Below are 19,179 nucleotides of genomic sequence, written 5' to 3' on the forward strand. Positions count from 1 at the left end.
TTGAAAATTTTTAACATCAAGGGTCATTTGCAATGGAAATTTCCCAACCTTAAACATATTTTTTAAGTTTTAATTGGGTTCCTAAAATAATTTAAATGTCTAACTTCATGTACAAATACTACTTGATGAAAGGAACCTCCCAGCCAAGTTTCACAGAAATTGGAGTTATTTTTAGAATTGGCAATTCAAGCGATTTGTGTTTCGGAGGCTTCAGTTAACAACACAGGTGATCATAAAAGTAAAATATTTGGCTAACTACTACAAGTTGACATGAAAAATAGGTAAATAATATCACAATTACCAATTTTCATGCTTTGCTTCTAAGTATTGAATTTCAGTTGTGACAAAAATTAAATTATCACAGCAAGTCATTTTTTTGTTTCGTTGGTTTCATGTTAACAATGGCTAAACATTGCAGAAGTAGTTTTTTTGAAAACAACACTGTTGGGATCATCTAAGCTGTTATTTTCTTGTGTGTATTGAATCAATGATTCTATGCGGCTGATATTGTAGATTTATAACATGGTAATTTTTTCACCCATTTGTTAAGTATGGTGTTATTTGCATGTGAAGCCTCCGAAACAGACTTTCTTGGATATCAGTATATTTTTCAAGCATTAACCATAATATCAATTTTTTTTTAATTTATGACATTCTGCACATATCATGCAACAATTACAATGCAGATATCAATATGGAACATACCAATTTAGATATGCATAGATGATAATTAAGCTTACTGTTGTTTCGGAGGCTTCATTTGTTTCGGAGGCTTCAATTGTTAACGGAAAGTTTGTATTGGGTCCCATTTTCAAACGGTGATATATATCTCCATGATTTAAAAACAAGTGGCTTGGGGATCTACTTTGCTACATTTTGATAAATAGATTGGATGAGCTCTTTTATTTATATTTGCCCAAGCTTGCTGAACAGTTTGTTTCGGAGGCTTCAAAAAAGTTAACGGAAAATCGGCTCTTTGAAGTCAAGATTTTATAAAAATTTTAAAAGCTTGCAAATCGACTAATTTTTGTTACCCATTTCAAGTTAAGATATCAACTGTTATGAATCAAGAAGAAGTGAAGAAATAACCAAGAATTATGAACCAAAGCTATACCCACAAAGTTTGTTAACAATTGTTAACGGAAAATGAAGCCTCGAAACGACAAATATCAAGTCCGGTTCTCAAAAATACAGGGCTGTTCACAATTAAATCTAATGTGGCAGTGTTTACTGAACATATGACCGTACTTTCAGGATAAGAAAAATTATCCATGAACTAACTGAAGAAAACACAGGGTTTTACAAAAATGTTACTGTTTTTTACAGTTTTTCAAAATGGCAATATTAGGTACATTTAAGCCTGCCAAAACTGAACGCAGTAACTCCCGAAGATGATTATGCTACCCAAGGTAGCTGCTAACTAGATGACTTATGTGGCCAAAAATCATGGAATTCTGTGGCTTTATTAGAACACTACGGATCAAAATGTTAAAAATCCAAAGTTACACCCTTTACCGTGAAAATGACCATATTTAATATTTTCATGACTAAATGGTTGTTTACCCGAAATTGCAAAAAAAAAAAAAAAATGCAAAAAAAAAAAATTTAAAAAAATTGAAAGTTATTTTTTCCGGTTTTTAGTGTCCCCGGACCTAGACCTAAATGCTAGGATCATTCATGGTTGACCTAAAAAAAAATTAAAAAACTTTTTTTTAATTTTTTTTTTTTGATGGGTAGAGGACGCCTGGTTTAGGGTTCCAGGAAGTAAACGTCCCCATTTATCACAAAATATCAATTTTCTTATTAAAACACAAACATCGTGCAAAATTTGTTAATTTTTTTAATTTTAGGTCAACCATGAATGATCCTAGCATTTAGGTCTAGGTCCAGAGACACTACAAAACCAAAAAAAAAAACTTTTAAAAAAACTTTAAAAAAAAAAAAAAAAAATTCCCGGGACTCACTCACACCCTTATTCATGACTAAATTAGGGGTTCATTCATAGAATTGAGGGCATAAACAACGATCATGCCCTCAATTCTATGAATTCTATCAGTGATTGTTTTCATCAAATAATAACAAAATATAAGATGTAAGTTTCTTTTAAAAAAATTCTGTGTTTTTTCTAGATACCAAAATCGTCACGCTGAAGTACATGTAGCCGGGCATGAACGTTGTTTATGCCCGGCTCTCAACCAATCATGCGCATTAGGGTGCATCAAACGCCCCTCATGTCAACCATATTTTTTGCTCCTAGTGTCAAACTGTGCCATTTAACTAGAAAATCATCCCCTCCAAATTTAAATTCAATTGGAGGTCGGGAAGGGGTGCACCGTGAGCTTAAGGGGTTACAACACCCCTGTCCAATTTTGTGCATATTTTTGCATTTTCTCAAAAACTATAGTGCATTGGTGACAAGTAAGATAGATGTATATATTACAAGGGCAAGGCTTACAACTACTGTACTGGAAATTTTATTTCGGCACAGACAGTTGTGGAGTTGCAGTCAAAAATGAGGGAAAACCAGTATTTGATCAATAAATCAATAACTACTTGCCTTGAGTTGCTGAATTTTCAGAGCAATAGTTGCTTGCCCCTACAACATGTCTTTTGTCACTGGTCAATGCGCTATAATTTTTGAGAAAAATGCAAAAATAGGCACAAAATTGGCCAGGGGTGTAGTACCCCCTTAAAGTTCGGACAGAGCCAACCAGTAAAAGTCCGGCTGGCAGTTATTGTATTATATATCAGTTATACATACATAATAGCTGCCTTTAGTGAAAGTTTTTATAGTACGTCATATCTCTGCATTTTCTCAATAAAATGCAAATCCATTTGAACTAAGCAAAAAGGCAGCTATTTTCAGACATATTTGAGGTCATAATAATAGCTGCCATGTGCATCTCTATTTACAGCCGTTTCTGCATGGAAAATGGGTCCATCGTGTGCTGCGAGATTAAAGTTTGTGCATGATAGGTGCCTTTTACTTGATGACAAATCAATCGGTGATTGGCAGGGTAATGGCGGCTTCCATAGTTTAATAACTTTGATTACTTTTAAAAATTTATATAGAGTGACACTTCCCAATCTTCTGTATTCCCTGTGAATATTGACCCAGGTCTTATGATGAGTGTCACCTTGGTCACCCCAAGTGTGGAAATATTTTTATTATATTCTTTACTTTTTTCTCTTTCATTTGATACCACCCGGGTGGTCATATCTTCTTGGCATTTGGAGATAGGTAGTAAGGAAGGAAGTAAGTGAGAAAGACAGGGCCGTAGCAAGCGGGCGGCCGGGGATGCCATGGCGGCCCCACTTTTTGAGAAATTTGTTATGTTTATTAAATATCTTTATTTCAATTTGGACATATATCTGTAATTTATCCATCACATTTGTGATGGCCACCTCACATTTTTCAACCTTGCAACTAATATAGGTTGAGACCATTTCAATCAGGCCTCGAAATAAGCCAGAATTTCTGAGGGCCATTTGGGCCCTTGATCTTAAATGTTTGAGGGCCCTCACAAAGTTGTGTGGGCCGAATTTGAGCCATTGGTTTATAAACCCGACAAAAAAGTGAGAAAAATTGCCACAAATTTTGCGGGCCATTTGGGCCTGCCAGATGTGTCTTTTGTGGGCCCTCACTGATTTTGGGGTGCCAAGGGCCCTTGGGCCCTCTTATTTCGAGCCCTGATCATTTCATTGTTCAGCAAAAATAATCCAGTTGGTGGAAATGATTGGTTGATGCATTCATGTGTCAAGCGACATCGCTCAGGAGTTGAGATTTCTTAAAACTCGCAAAAGTGACACTGTTCGCCTCAGCAGTTTGTGTATAGTGTATACATTTTCTGAAAGCCTAAATAAAACAAGGAGTTGGAAACTACACTTGGCATTGCAAAAGTACCTTGAGAGAGATCATAACAAAAACGGTGTCATATTTCAGGAAAATTGTGGTGTTTTTGAAAACTGTTTTACTGAAAAATAAAAATAGGCATATGAGAAAACACTTTATACATGTGGTTTTGAAGGTTCATTATATCAAATCCAGTAGTAAAAGATGGTATATTTACTCACGTATGTTTCTATGGTAATCTATCATCTTCCTCAGACTGGCAACAATCCAGATGAACTTGTTCAAAAACTTTATACATGTATTTGATATTTAAATGTATGATGTAAGTTAGAGCTATTTCCAAGGAGATATAATTGAGGAAATTATTTGTTTTGCACCAGCCTCTTTCGAGGCAATTTTCCAATTGACTTCAATATAAAACCTGAATGGAAAATAAGATACACAAAATGCTCCTCCACCCTGTACATTAATGCTAATGAAATGATATTTATTCAAATGTTAATAGTTTTGCAGCATTCCTTACCGGTATGTTTTGGTCTCATCACAAGCTTTAATTTGACACCAAATTTAACTACATACATGTACATGTAGGCTGAGAAAATAATAAAAAATTAACCCACAAATGTCATACCTTGTAACATGTCATATTTTGTTTGCATTATAGATGTATCACTCTCAAGCAGCCCATATCATAAGAAACACAAGCATAAGAAACACAAGAAGCATAAGAAGAAACGTTCACACAGCTCTGAATCACCAGACTATGGGATAACTACTAGTTTTTCCTCAGAGACGGTCAGCAGCGACTCTACAGGCAAACCTGCATTGAAGTTGAAAATCAAGTTTGGCGGGCACACTTTTGGAACAAAAAAGTAAGTATATAAGGCAAGGAAACCAATGAAAACCTGTTGGGTTTTTCTCGTCACTTAAAGCTGAATTTACACTTGATTAACTGTGATAGTGATGCATCAGTTTTTGTTTCAATTGCATCTTTCAAAAATGGTATTTTTGAGACCTGACTGCTGTGTGGATGTACTAGACAAGCCAGTAATGGATTATGAATACCCTATATTGTGTATGTGCTCCATTCATACTAATGCATTGTATACAGGATGCCCCATTTACAAAGTCATACCGGTACTTCTGGCATGTAGGGGTGCATGTGTCAAACAACGAACATCAATTCAGCAGCCAAGCCGGGCCCGTCTCGAAACTACCAACTTGTGATTTCACATGTTTCATACGGTACTAATTACGGCTGTTGCTGCACTGACTGGCACCCAATGTAATTTGTATTTTATATTTTTAAATAATACAAATTATGATATCCATTGTATCCATTGATCAATGTTCATTCTTGCTTTGAATTAACTCACTTTTGCAAGGTGACATTATTGTGAATCATTCTGATGATGCCTACACAATGTATTTGTCATGATAGATGTAAGTTCATCATAATAGTGAGGAAAAGTTTGGTTTTGTTCAAAAGAAACCAGCCTTGGTACATATATGATCTGCTTTGCCATATACATGTATCTTCCTATTTTGTTTTCAAGTGTTGACAGATTTATGCTCTGAATGCCAGCCATAGGCTTCAACATAAAAAGTTTTGAGATATTTTTCCATAGCCTTCAACATAAAAAGTCCAAAGTTTTGAGATGTCTTTCCAAAATATCAAGAGCTATCTCAAGAACCACTGAACCAATACTAGGCTTATTTGTGCTCATTTTAATGTTTTTTTCCTGCTGATTCCAAATGGGCATGAAAATGAAGAATTTTGAATTTTTTGAATTTTTAAGTGTTGACAGATTAACCATCCCAGAAAGTACAAGTGAAGAGGAGGAGGAGGAGGAAGAAGAAGAAGAAGAAGTGGCTGAAGAGGTGGAAAGTGAAGGAGATACATTCACATGGCAAGGTAAGGCCAAAAACAGATTGCTTGCTTGTCCTCCACCGACCAACCCTAATCTGGAAAAGCTGGAATTTTTTTTGTTTTACTGTACAAATGAATACCAACCCTAATTTTGGAAATTCCAGATTTTTTTTTCCAACATTTTTGACATCCTGAAAAGATTTTTACACAGTTTCTATACACACTTCATGCACGATGCAGGTTACGTGCCAAACTGTTTTAAAAACATGAATGAAGTGGTATACAGTAGAGAAATATCCCAATTCACAACTATTTGGGCTATTTATTTCAAAGCTAAGGCATACATACAGTGATGTTTTGGCTATGACCTTTTTTTTTTTTAAATCCCGACCGACCAACCGACCCAATTCTGAAAAAATTGTGGAGGACAAGCAATCTACAGCACCAAAAGAAACTCCTCACTTACTTATAACCTGACATAAATCTAAACCTGCTGTTATAGCAATTTGATTGACACAGTCCTGTGCATTATCTTCCTCCAATTTGATACCACATATGAAATTTGGTGCATTTTCAAAGGTTGCAAATATCAAAACAATGACACAAATAGAATTAATTGAATACCTGAGTGGAAGAAGGGCCCAAGTCCAATTTTTTACAAAAATGAGTTTGACCCAGCATTTTATTGCCAGCAGACTGTTCTTCCTTGTGTGTGAAAGATGAGCCAAATTCCACTCTCTAAATAATCTTCCATGTACATTTAATCATGGTTTTCATGGAAGAAAGGCCCAACTCCATGGAGTTGGGCCCTTCTTCCACAAATATTGGGTTAAAGAGGAATTTTGTTCATCCATGAAATCTGCTTTTCACTACAATAAACTTTCTTGCTAACATATTACATGCTTCTACTTGTGCAATTAATGAATAAGAATCAAATTTCTGTGGCTATTTATAACAAATCTGCTCCCAAAACTGGCACTTGCAGTATGTTAGTGGAAGAAGGGCCCAACTCCAGCTCGTATTAAGACCTGTACCGTTGCCATGGAAACATCATATATAATTTTGAATGTATGTAATATTGTATGTTCCTGTATTAAAGGTCCCCTGAAGATGAAAACATTCTGTCTATAAAACTTTTCCAAATATTAAGTTTTTTCTTAATATCTCAAAAACAGTTTTGATGGAGTTGGGCCCTTCTTCCACTCAGGTATTCAATTCTATTCATGGCCAAGTCAGGCATTTCAGGCTATGTCATGGTCTCACTCTGCAGTTCATCTCTGCAGATGCTCCTTTTTTAATTTGCAACTTTTACAAATGCACCAAATTTTGTATACTGGTATCAATCTTTGTCAACTTATGGTAGCAATTGTAGTATCAAATTGGAGCTGACAAAATGCTGCACATGAATGTGTCAGTCAAATTGTCACAACATAAGCAGGTTTACATTTATGATGGGTTACATAAATGAGGACTTTCTTACCCTTCCCAGATTCCTTTGCTACATGATATATCACATTTCATATATGTATCACCTCATTTCATCAAATCACACCTATTACTTTTGATGTATCACCTCATTTTTGGAATTCAACTACTAGCCCATTTGCATGCCCTCTAGGATAGCAGTGCCTAATACACTTCCCATAATGCATTTCTACCATTTCAATTTTCTGTACTGGTTTGCTATCTAGTGCAACATGGGTCGATAGTGACGAAATATACCTCAATGAACAGAGCCAAATCTTGCAAAATATGTTTATCTTTGATATCGACCCATGTTTAGCCTGTCCAATCTCAGCATGAAAGCAGAGGAGTAAAATGGGAGTGTCATCTGATGTAAATGAGGTGATGTATCATGTTGCAAAGAATTCTGGGAAGAGTTAGATATCTTCTCTGGGATGCAAGTATAATAATAAGAGAAAGACCTTATTTGGGATTCCCAAGTTGTAGTCATGCTATTCCAGTTGAAATCCATGCACCCCTACAATGTATGGAAGATATGACCTTAATCTCATAGACAAAGGGTGTAGATTTCAAATGGAGTCGCCCATTCTGCATAGTTTACTTTGTGAGGCCAACTTTAGCTGCTGGGGCGAAGTAAACCACACAGATGGGTATCCCCATTTGATATTCACACCCCCTGTGTGAAAGGTTGCGGTCATATCTTCCATAGGGGGTGTATTGGATTTCAACTGGAATAGCCCATTTACATGCACTGAAGGGACTCTGAGAAGATATCTCACACTTCCCATAATGCATTGCTATTTATCCCAGTTTAATTTTCTATATTGATCTGCTATTTAACAATGTAAAAAATAAGTATAAAATGGATATTGTTTTAAGCGCCCTGGGCGGTTGGTTAATGGATTAATGAATACAGTACGTTGTAATGCATTATATTGTACAAATTGTACCAGTAGGCTAACGGCTGTTTCAGAGTGTTTAATATCAGTTTGTCAATTCTGTTTCAAGCCGCTCATTACTTCATAAAACCAGCATTTGGTAAGTTGATCATTCAAAGTTTCTTGTTTCTGATTGGTCAATTGCATGATGTAATCATCTGTGAGTAACCAATCAACATGGAGCTTTTATTGTAAGCATTTGGGAAGTTGATTGCACTTAGTGCTTGTTTCTGTCACTTGCTCTGATCAATTGCATGATATAGTCATCTGAGTATCAAAATACAGCTTTCATGGTAAGCATTTGGTAAGTTGATTGTTCGTAGTCCTTCTGTCATTTGCTCTGATTAGTCAATTGCATGATATAGTCATCTGAGTAACCAATCCAAATACAGCTTTCATGGTAAGCATTTGGTAAGTTGATTGTTCGTAGTGCTTGTTTCTTTCATTTGCATGTTACTGTTAAAGTTGCTTGCACATGACGAGTCTTTGACTTTCGATACTGCTCTCCAAAGTGCTCTATCCAACTAGAGTGAACATAAAAAAGTTCTGGTTAGAAAATGGCTCATAATAAGCATGCTCTGTCTCCACTTTTTGATTTGTCCATAGTTTTAATTTTGTCTATGACATAATGTGTTCATATATACATACTCTATTGTTTGGCTTCAAAATTACACATGTATGTAGTCAAAAAGCTTCAAAATATACAATAAGGCACATAATTGTCTATTCCAGTTTAAATCTGTGATACATCCCCTATGGAAGGTATGGGCTATTAGCCACACTACCCCTGTCAAAGGTTTTGCAAATATCTTACACAGGGTGAGAATGAATTTCAGATAGAATGAACACTTTAGGCTGCTCCATTTGAAACTTGCCCTTCCTTCTGAGGGTGTATGAAATTGAAATGGAGCTGCCTAATGGGCTCATTCCATTTGAAATTCATACTCCCTCTTTTAAAGATACTTCTAGAATCTTCCACAGGGGGGGGGGGAGCATGGATTTTAAATGGAATAGCCCAATGACCCTAATTCCCACAAAGGGAGTGTAGATTTCAAATGAGTCACCCATTCAGTTAACCCTGTTTGAAATTCAAATGAGATTAAGGTTGTGACTTCAATAGCTTTCAATCTAGGGGAAATGGATTTCATCTTGAATAGTCCATTTTAATAAATATAAATAAATAAATTATTATTTATAGTCCATTTTGATGCTTTGTGGGCAAATCTTGAAATTGGATGTCACAGTAAAGAGGTTGAAATTCTTAGAGTGGAAACAGTAAATACAATTATATCACACCATTACTAATGCATTCATCAGGTTTCCAGTAAAGTTTTACTTTTTTTGCTCACCCTAGATTGCACCCTTGTTAATACAGCATGCTAGCCATGCCAGTGTTTTCATAATATAACGGGTGTTTCTTTTTCTTAAACTCTCGTGCAGAAATTTCCTGATTGCATGCCAAAAATTGCCTCCCAGGCCTGCCAAATTTGCTCCCCAAGCCTGCAAATAAATCTTTGTCAAATGGAATGACCCATTATTTTCAATGGGGGATGTGGTTCTCAAATAGAACAGATCATTTATTTCTCCAGCTCTTTATTTCAGAAGCTGCATGATTTTGTCTTTATTATTTATTAGTATCTTGTTTTTTTTTTTTTAATATACTAGTAAGTGGTGATAAGTCAATATTATGTAATGCAGCACATCAAAATGGGAGACTTTGCAAGTGAAGTCAATTTTGAATTTTCCAAACTTTAAAATGACACCTCATTTGCTAAAATTGATTCAGGTCTTTATATTTTATAAGTGAAAAATTCTTTCATTTCCTCTATTTTAATATATATCTTGAAAAATAGCCCTAATAGTTGTGGACAGGACACTGCAGAGGAAGCCTACCTCCTTGAATTCACAGATACTACCAGAAGTGAACACAGGGTCATCATAGAAATTTCTTCTGGCAGTGGTGAAAACTCAAATGAAATTTCACAATGTACAGATGCTGTAAATGGTGACAAAGTCCTTGATATTCAACAGCAACGAAATGGTCCTTAACTCCTTAGATAGAGTTCAAGGATGGAATGAGCGTCCTTGAAGATCATTCAAGGTGCGAAAGACTTGCTGGCGTCACCATTAATGATATACATGCTGGTACAGTGGTATTGATACATTTGTAATGAATCAAGAACTAAACAAGAAAGAAGAGATAGCAACAAAATTTGACAACTCATTTTGGTATTCCAGAGTGTCATCTAGATGGGGATCCCAGAATCTTTGTGTACACTATTGATACCGGTTGATATAATCAGGTCTACACCTTTTTTACACTTAGAATAAGGACTGAGACAAGTGTCATCCATATTTAGCTCATACAATTATGAGTCCATTCAGTGGAAGCACCTGGATCTCCCACCTGTAAGAAGATTATCACTTTCGGTCACGATAGTGGAAGGTCTTCATTGTTGTTTTCAGCGATTCAGGAAGAGTCTTGATGACAGATTATTTGCCAAATGAAAGTACAATCATAGGCATATATACAATTTTGGTAGCAAAATTAAGGCAAAGCCATCAAGTGAAGAAAGTTGGTGGTAGGAATGGGACTGTTCACTCACTGATTGTGTCCTGTACTCTATTCTCAGTTTGTCAAGCTGCTATTCACAAAAGAGGGGTCGGTTAACTAAAGCAACCATATTGTGGTCCAGGCATGGCCTCCAATTAGCGAAACCTATTTTAGAATTTTTCTTACCTTTATAATATCAGGTTTGCTGGTGAACCTTCACTAAAAGAGTGGCTCATGGAGCTATCGGAAGACTTCCATTTTGTTGACATGAAATGTTTCAAAGAAAATTGTGTACATCCATATCAAAGCGATGCACTTGTCGCCTGCTACATGTGTCTCATTTCACATAATAGCTAGGAATAAATACCAGACTCATATCAAGTGTAGGTCACTTCAAATCATCCCGAAGTCAAAATGTATAAGGAATGCTCTCTGTATTCCTAAACCATGTGGCTTGGGATGATTTGAAGTGACCTCCACTGGATATGAGTCTGGTATTTATTCCAGCTATCATGTGAAATGAGACACAAGTAGCAGCCGACAAAGTGCATCGCTTTTGATATGGATTTACACAATTGACGGGTGCATTGAGGTATGCAGTGACCATGTTCAAGAATGAGATAGAAAGAAGTTGGCTAGTAGTACACATTCAAGTATTTTGTTCTACATACTTATTGACCGCACCTCGTAGCTGTGGTCCTATGTTTAATATTGCTATTGAGTTCTAAAAGTTCTATTTTGATTGGTTGATCCGATATCATGTAATTAACCAATCAGAGTTATCTTTTCATTTTCATAGATGAGGCACCTCCAGCCTCATAAAACCAAACTGTGGCAAACTCTGATAAAAAATCTAAAAGCTCTGTTTTGTTTGGTTGCTTTTTCATAGATGAGACACCTCCAGCCTCATTAAACCAATCAGTGGCAAGCTCTGATAAGGATGAAGAGGAAGCCTGGTTGGATGCCCTTGAAGCTGGCGAGCTGAATGATTATGGAGAAATTAAATCGAAACAAAAAGATCCATCTACTCTAACTGCTAGACAAGTAAGTGATTACTGTATTTAACAGCCTAATTAGGGCATTCACTGGCCTAATTAGGGCATTCAACTGCCTGATTAGGGCTCGGGTGCTTTTGAGCTTAAACTTTGATAAGTTGGTCTTACGTTTTGAGTGTCAAAATAAAAATGACTGCATATCCAGAGATGCCAACCCTCCCTCCCTATTTAATAGGGAGGCTCCCTATTTTTGTGAACATTTTTGTCCATTTTGGCACCCGAATTTGGCAACCTCCCTATTTCTGGCAAGTTATGTGTCATTGAAGTTGCATGTTACAAAACCTCCCTATTTTTTGTTTGAATCCTCCCTATTTTCTGGATGTTAATGTTGGCATCTCTGCATATCCCTATTAAACACTGAGCTACATGCACAATCTCCTTTACTTTACAGAGAGCTTTATTGCATGGAACAACAGAAGAAGAACGTCACCTCACACAACTACCAAACCTTACTTCTAGACCAGCCACAGAAATCACTAGTGAAATGCTGGAGAAGAAAGCACAAAGGGCTCAGAAGAGAAGAGTACAAGCCAAACAAAAGGTTGAAGAAAATAAAAAACAAACTATAGAGAGATTACTGAAGAAGCAAGATTTTAAGAACAAAGGACAAAAGGTAGGTTGAATATCATACAGAGCCCTTGATTGGTTAATTAAAGGTGGGTTGAATATCTTACAGAGCCCTTGATTGGTTAATTAAAGGTGGGTTGAATATCTTACAAAGCCCTTGATTGGTTAATTAAAGGTGGGTTGAATATCATACAGAGCCCTTGATTGGTTAATTAAAGGTGGGTTGAATATCTTACAGAGCCCTTGATTGGTTAATTAAAGGTGGGTTGAATATCTTACAGAGCCCTTGATTGGTTAATTAAAGGTGGGTTGAATATCTTACAGAGCCCTTGATTGGTTAATTAAAGGTGGGTTGAATATCTTACAGAGTCCTTCATTGGTTAATTAAAGGTGGGTTAAATATCTTACAGAGCCCTTGATTGGTTAATTAAAGGTGGGTTGAATATCATACAGAGCTCTTGATTGGTTAATTAAAGGTGGGTTGAATATCTTACAGAGCCCTTGATTGGTTAATTAAAGGTGGGTTGAATATCATACAGAGCCCTTGATTGGTTAATTAAAGGTGGGTTGAATATCTTACAGAGCCCTTGATTGGTTAATTAAAGGTGGGTTGAATATCATACAGAGCCCTTGATTGGTTAATTAAAGGTGGGTTGAATATCTTACAGAGCCCTTGATTGGTTAATTAAAGGTGGGTTGAATATCATACAGAGCCCTTGATTGGTTAATTAAAGGTGGGTTGAATATCTTACAGAGCCCTTGATTGGTTATTGGTTAATTAAAGGTGGGTTGAATATCTTACAGAGCCCTTGATTGGTTAATTAAAGGTGGGTTGAATATCATACAGAGCCCTTGATTGGTTAATTAAAGGTGGGTTGAATATCTTACAGAGCCCTTCATTGGTTAATTAAAGGTGGGTTGAATATCTTACAGAGTCCTTCATTGGTTAATTAAAGGTGGGTCGAATATCTTACAGAGTCCTTCATTGGTTAATTAAAGGTGGGTTGAATATCTTACAGAGCCCTTGATTGGTTAATTAAAGGTGGGTTGAATATCTTACAGAGTCCTTCATTGGTTAATTAAAGGTGGGTTGAATATCATACAGAGCCCTTGATTGGTTAATTAAAGGTGGGTTTAATATCTTACAGAGCCCTTCATTGGTTAATTAAAGGTGGGTTGAATATCTTACAGAGTCCTTCATTGGTTAATTAAAGGTGGGTCGAATATCTTACAGAGTCCTTCATTGGTTAATTAAAGGTGGGTTGAATATCTTACAGAGCCCTTGATTGGTTAATTAAAGGTGGGTTGAATATCTTACAGAGTCCTTCATTGGTTAATTAAAGGTGGGTTGAATATCTTACAGATCCCTTGATTGGTTAATTAAAGGTGGGTTGAATATCTTACAGAGTCCTTCATTGTTTATTAAAGGTGGGTTGAATATCTTACAGAGTCCTTCATTGGTTAATTAAAGGTGGGTTGAATATCTTACACAGAGTCCTTCATTGGTTAATTAAAGGTGGGATGAATATCTTACAGAGTCCTTCATTGGTTAATTAAAGGTGGGTTGAATATCTTACAGAGCCCTTGATTGGTTAATTAAAGGTGGGTTGAATATCTTACAGAGCCCTTGATTGGTTAATTAAAGGTGGGTTGAATATCTTACAGAGCCCTTCATTGGTTAATTAAAGGTGGGTTGAATATCTTACAGAACCCTTCATTGGTTAATTAAAGGTGGGTTGAATATCTTACAGAGCCCTTCATTGTTTATTAAAGGTGGGTTGAATATCTTACAGAACCCTTCATTGGTTAATTAAAGGTGGGTTGAATATCTTACAGAGCCCTTCATTGGTTAATTACCGTATTTCCTTGATTGGTCTCCTCCGGGGGTTTTGCATTTTAATCTTCTCCATTACGTAGCTGTGGGTTTGCCAATATGCTGTGGACATAAATGTGATGCGATCAAGCAAAATCAGTCGGAACTCGGAAATATTGATTTTGAGATATAGCCAAATAAAGGAAATATTTCCTTTGTTTCTTCTTGTTTTGGAAACTCTTTAAGGGCTGGGGTATGAACGTTTGGACAGTATTTATTTTGGGACATTAGAGCACATCAGACATATCGAATTGCATTCTGAATATGAAGAATGTCATTCTGATATCAAATAATTTTGATTTTTTGAAATTAGCAATTTAATACACATTTTATGGCAAATCATTAAAAATTGATATTTTATAAATCTGATGATTTATACTTAAAGTGTATGTAGGTGGGATGAAAAGCCGACGATCAATTGAAAATTTTGACCTTTCAGTATTGAAGATATGGATTTTTCCCCAAAACACCAAAAAAAATTAGGTCTTTTTGGGAAAAAATCCATATCTTCAATATGAAAGGTCAAAATTTTCAATTGACCGTCGGCTTTTCCTCCCTGCTACATACACTTTAAGAATATATCATTAGATTTATATAATTTACTTCGAGGACTGTTATATATCAAAAATTTGAAAATATCAAATTTTTATAATTTGTCATAAAATTTGTATTATATTATGATTTTTAAAAAAATGAAAATTATTTGATATCAGAAAGACATGCTTCATATTCAGAATGCAATTCGATAGGTCTGAGGTGCTCTCATGTCCCACAAAAAATACTGTCGAAACGCAATAAACGCTCATTTTGGATCCCTTAATTGCTCATATCTTTGGAACTAGTTGTTCAATTTCAATGGGGTTTTCTGCAAAATCCAGCTTTGTAAATGTTTTTTACTATCCTGTAAGAAACTAAAAATTTATTATTGCCGAGTTCCGACTGATTTTGCTTGATCGCATCACAAATACATGCTGTGACACTAAGGACGAACCTTCTCCATACTTTTATGAAAAATCCACCTCTGCCGGCATTTCAAATAATGAAACTCACATAATGCAATAATTGTCTTTGAAACTGCCGCCAAAGAAAAAATAGTTTAAGGTCACTCAAGCGTAACAAATCATTTATTCCATACAAGGATTGATTCGTAACATCATAAGTAATCAATAGATATCGACTATTTAGAAGTAAGAACAGGAATATACTGCATAACATTTTCCAAATAACTTTGTGCTGAACGGTTAGTAATTTTACAGGTTTTCAAAATAGGTAGTTTTGTCAAAACTTGGAATTCACCATTTTTACGCAATATCCAGTAACTTCTATTAGAAACGTCTAATTTCTAAAATCTAAAATTCCTAAGAAAGCTAAATATATGTAAATTTTAGAATTTAAAACAATACTACCAATAGTAATGTCCTTCATACCTAAAAGATACATCTTTCCCGGTATAAATCATTCTGGGACACCCTGTATGTATGTGGGGCTTATGTTATCATCCAAATGATTGTTTGGCAGTCTAGTTCTTTGTTTGTCTGAGCGGAAGCAAACTCATTAATCCACTGTCCAGCTCCAACGTAATAACCGATCAACTTCAAATGTGGTATGGTGATAGATAGTTTTGTGTCATGTTATTTGCATATTTATGAATATTAATGAGCTGATTTGCATATTTTTGCCTATATTTTCATGAATCCACTCTGCAGCTTAATCGTAAAGACAGATCAACTTCAAACTTGGTATTGTGATAGTATAATATGGTGGCCTGATGTGCTGTATAGTTTTGTGTCATGTTATTTCTATATTTATGAATATTGATGAGTTATTTGCATATTGCATACTAATTGTATTTACAAATTTACACTATTGGTGATGTATTTCTTTGCTCATTTACATTATTGGGCTATTCAAGTTGAAATCCATACAACACCATGGAAAACATAACTTTAATCTTCAAAAGTGTAAATTTCAAATGTGGTTTACCTGAATGACTCCATTTGAAATCTACACCCCTGTGTGGGAGATTTAGATCATGTCTTCCACAGGGGGTGTATGGATTTTAACTGGAATAGCCCATTGCAAGTGCTTTCAACTTCATTTGGTCAATTTGTTCTCTTCATTCCTGTTCCTAGGGAAGAAGTAAAAAGCTGTTAAATCTTCCGTGTGTGAGCTACATCAATAGTATCTATGGCATGTCACTATCATATCCAGCTGGGAGACCATTTCCAATGACCAAAACTGTAGCACAGTAAGTCAGGGAATTTATTATGATATCGGGAATTGCCTGTCACACATGATCGCACACAGTGACATAGGCAATCGGTCGGACCTCATCTGGCTAAAACATATTGACCCAGGTCAGCATACGGCCATATCCTTCCCGACATGCTTAGTAGCCAAGTCCGAAGAAGATATTATCCACAAACTATGTACACATATATACATTTGGCCACATTTTATTATACGATAAATATGAATTTATTAAACATGGTAACAAATATTCTCTAGCAAATCGGTTATACGATGGAACTGGTAGGCATATTATAAATTCGGGATATTAGATATCTTCCTGAACAACCAGATCTGCGCATGGTCAAAGACGAGGATAGATGATAGACGAGTATCAGACCGACGCAAACTGGCTTAGTCTCCACATCAGCCAGTTTAGTTCCACCCCCTCCACAGGGAGCGTAACCTGTGTAGGTCGGACCTCATCTCTTCGCATCTACTGTGACCTTTAGTCCCCAACATTGCCCTAATGAACTCACATCCTCCTGAGTAAGTACTACATGGCAGTCTTATGTCCATATCATAGTAACTCTAACCCTACATCAATAGTATCTATGGCATGTCATTATCATATCCAGCTGGGAGACCATTCCCACAGACCAAGGTTGTAGCACAGTAAGTACTACATAGCAGTCTCATGTCCATATCATAGTAACTCTAACCCTACATCAACAGTATCTATGGCATGTCACTATCATATCCAGCTGGGAGACCATTCCCAATGACCAAGGTTGTAACACAGTAAGTACTACATGGCAGTCTTATGTTCATATCATACTAACTCTAACCCTACATCAACAGTATCTATGGCATGTCACTATCATATCCAGCTGGGAGACCATTCCCAATGACCAAGGTTGTAGCACAGTAAGTACTACATGGCAGTCTTATGTCCATATCATAGTAACTCTAACCCTACATCAACAGTATCTATGGCATGTCATTATCATATCCAGCTGGGAGACCATTCCCAATGACCAAGGTTGTAGCACAGTAAGTACTACATGGCAGTATTATGTCCATATCATAGTAACTCTAACCCTACATCAACAGTATCTATGGCATGTCACTATCATATCCAGCTGGGAGACCATTCCCACAGACCAAGGTTGTAACACAGTAAGTACTACATGGCAGTCTTATGTCCATATCATAGTAACTCTAACCCTACATCAACAGTATCTATGGCATATCATTATCATATCCAGCTGGGAGACCATTCCCACAGACCAAGGTTGTAGCACAGTAAGTACTACATAGCAGTCTCATGTCCATATCATAGTAACTCTAACCCTACATCAACAGTATCTATGGCATGTCACTATCATATCCAGCTGGGAGACCATTCCCAATGACCAAGGTTGTAGCACAGTAAGTACTACATGGCAGTCTTATGTTCATATCATACTAACTCTAACCCTACATCAACAGTATCTATGGCATGTCACTATCATATCCAGCTGGGAGACCATTCCCAATGACCAAGGTTGTAGCACAGTAAGTACTACATGGCAGTCTTATGTCCATATCATAGTAACTCTAACCCTACATCAACAGTATCTATGGCATATCATTATCATATCCAGCTGGGAGACCATTCCCACAGACCAAGGTTGTAGCACAGTAAGTACTACATGGCAGTATTATGTCCATATCATAGTAACTCTAACCCTACATCAACAGTATCTATGGCATGTCACTATCATATCCAGCTGGGAGACCATTCCCACAGACCAAGGTTGTAACACAGTAAGTACTACATGGCAGTCTTATGTCCATATCATAGTAACTCTAACCCTACATCAACAGTATCTATGGCATGTCATTATCATATCCAGCTGGGAGACCATTCCCAATGACCAAGGCTGTAGCACAGTAAGTACTACATGGCAGTCTTATGTCCATATCATAGTAACTCTAACCCTACATCAACAGTATCTATGGCATGTCACTATCATATCCAGCTGGGAGACCATTCCCAATGACCAAGGCTGTAGCACAGTAAGTACTACATGGCAGTCTTATGTCCATATCATAGTAACTCTAACCCTACATCAACAGTATCTATGGCATGTCACTATCATATCCAGCTGGGAGACCATTCCCAATGACCAAGGTTGTAGCACAGTAAGTACTACATGGCAGTCTTATGTCCATATCATAGTAACTCTAACCCTACATCAACAGTATCTATGGCATGTCATTATCATATCCAGCTGGGAGACCATTCCCACAGACCAAGGTTGTAGCACAGTAAGTACTACATGGCAGTCTTATGTCCATATCATAGTAACGCTAACCCTACATCAACAGTATCTATGGCATGTCACTATCATATCCAGCTGGGAGACCATTCCCAATGACCAAGGTTGTAGCACAGTAAGTACTACATGGCAGTCTTATGTCCATATCATACTAACTCTAACCCTACATCAACAGTATCTATGGCATATCATTATCATATCCAGCTGGGAGACCATTCCCAATGACCAAGGTTGGAACACAGTAAGTACTACATGGCAGTCTTATGTTCATATCATACTAACTCTAACCCTACATCAACAGTATCTATGGCATATCATTATCATATCCAGCTGGGAGACCATTCCCAATGACCAAGGCTGTAGCACAGTAAGTACTACATGGCAGTCTTATGTCCATATCATAGTAATGCTAACCCTACATCAACAGTATCTATGGCATATCATTATCATAT

General features: G+C 36.5%; 1 protein-coding gene across 2 annotated transcripts in view; it reads left to right on the forward strand.

Annotated features, from left to right (window-relative positions):
- The window catches only part of LOC140168553 (INO80 complex subunit B-like), a 33,349-nt gene that overhangs the window by 9,101 nt on the left and 5,069 nt on the right, over positions 1–19,179 (forward strand). The window contains exons 2-7 of one of the 2 annotated variants that reach the window (XM_072191954.1): positions 4,518–4,725; positions 5,653–5,768; positions 8,196–8,225; positions 11,569–11,723; positions 12,126–12,347; positions 16,307–16,422. In XM_072191954.1, coding sequence (XP_072048055.1) covers positions 4,518–4,725; positions 5,653–5,768; positions 8,196–8,225; positions 11,569–11,723; positions 12,126–12,347; positions 16,307–16,422 — 847 coding nt within the window. The remainder of the gene's footprint in view (positions 1–4,517; positions 4,726–5,652; positions 5,769–8,195; positions 8,226–11,568; positions 11,724–12,125; positions 12,348–16,306; positions 16,423–19,179) is intronic. The other variant, XM_072191955.1, reaches the window with a different exon arrangement.

This window comes from Amphiura filiformis, chromosome 13 (assembly GCF_039555335.1).
Source record: "Amphiura filiformis chromosome 13, Afil_fr2py, whole genome shotgun sequence".
In the NCBI taxonomy this organism is placed as follows: domain Eukaryota; kingdom Metazoa; phylum Echinodermata; class Ophiuroidea; order Amphilepidida; family Amphiuridae; genus Amphiura; species Amphiura filiformis.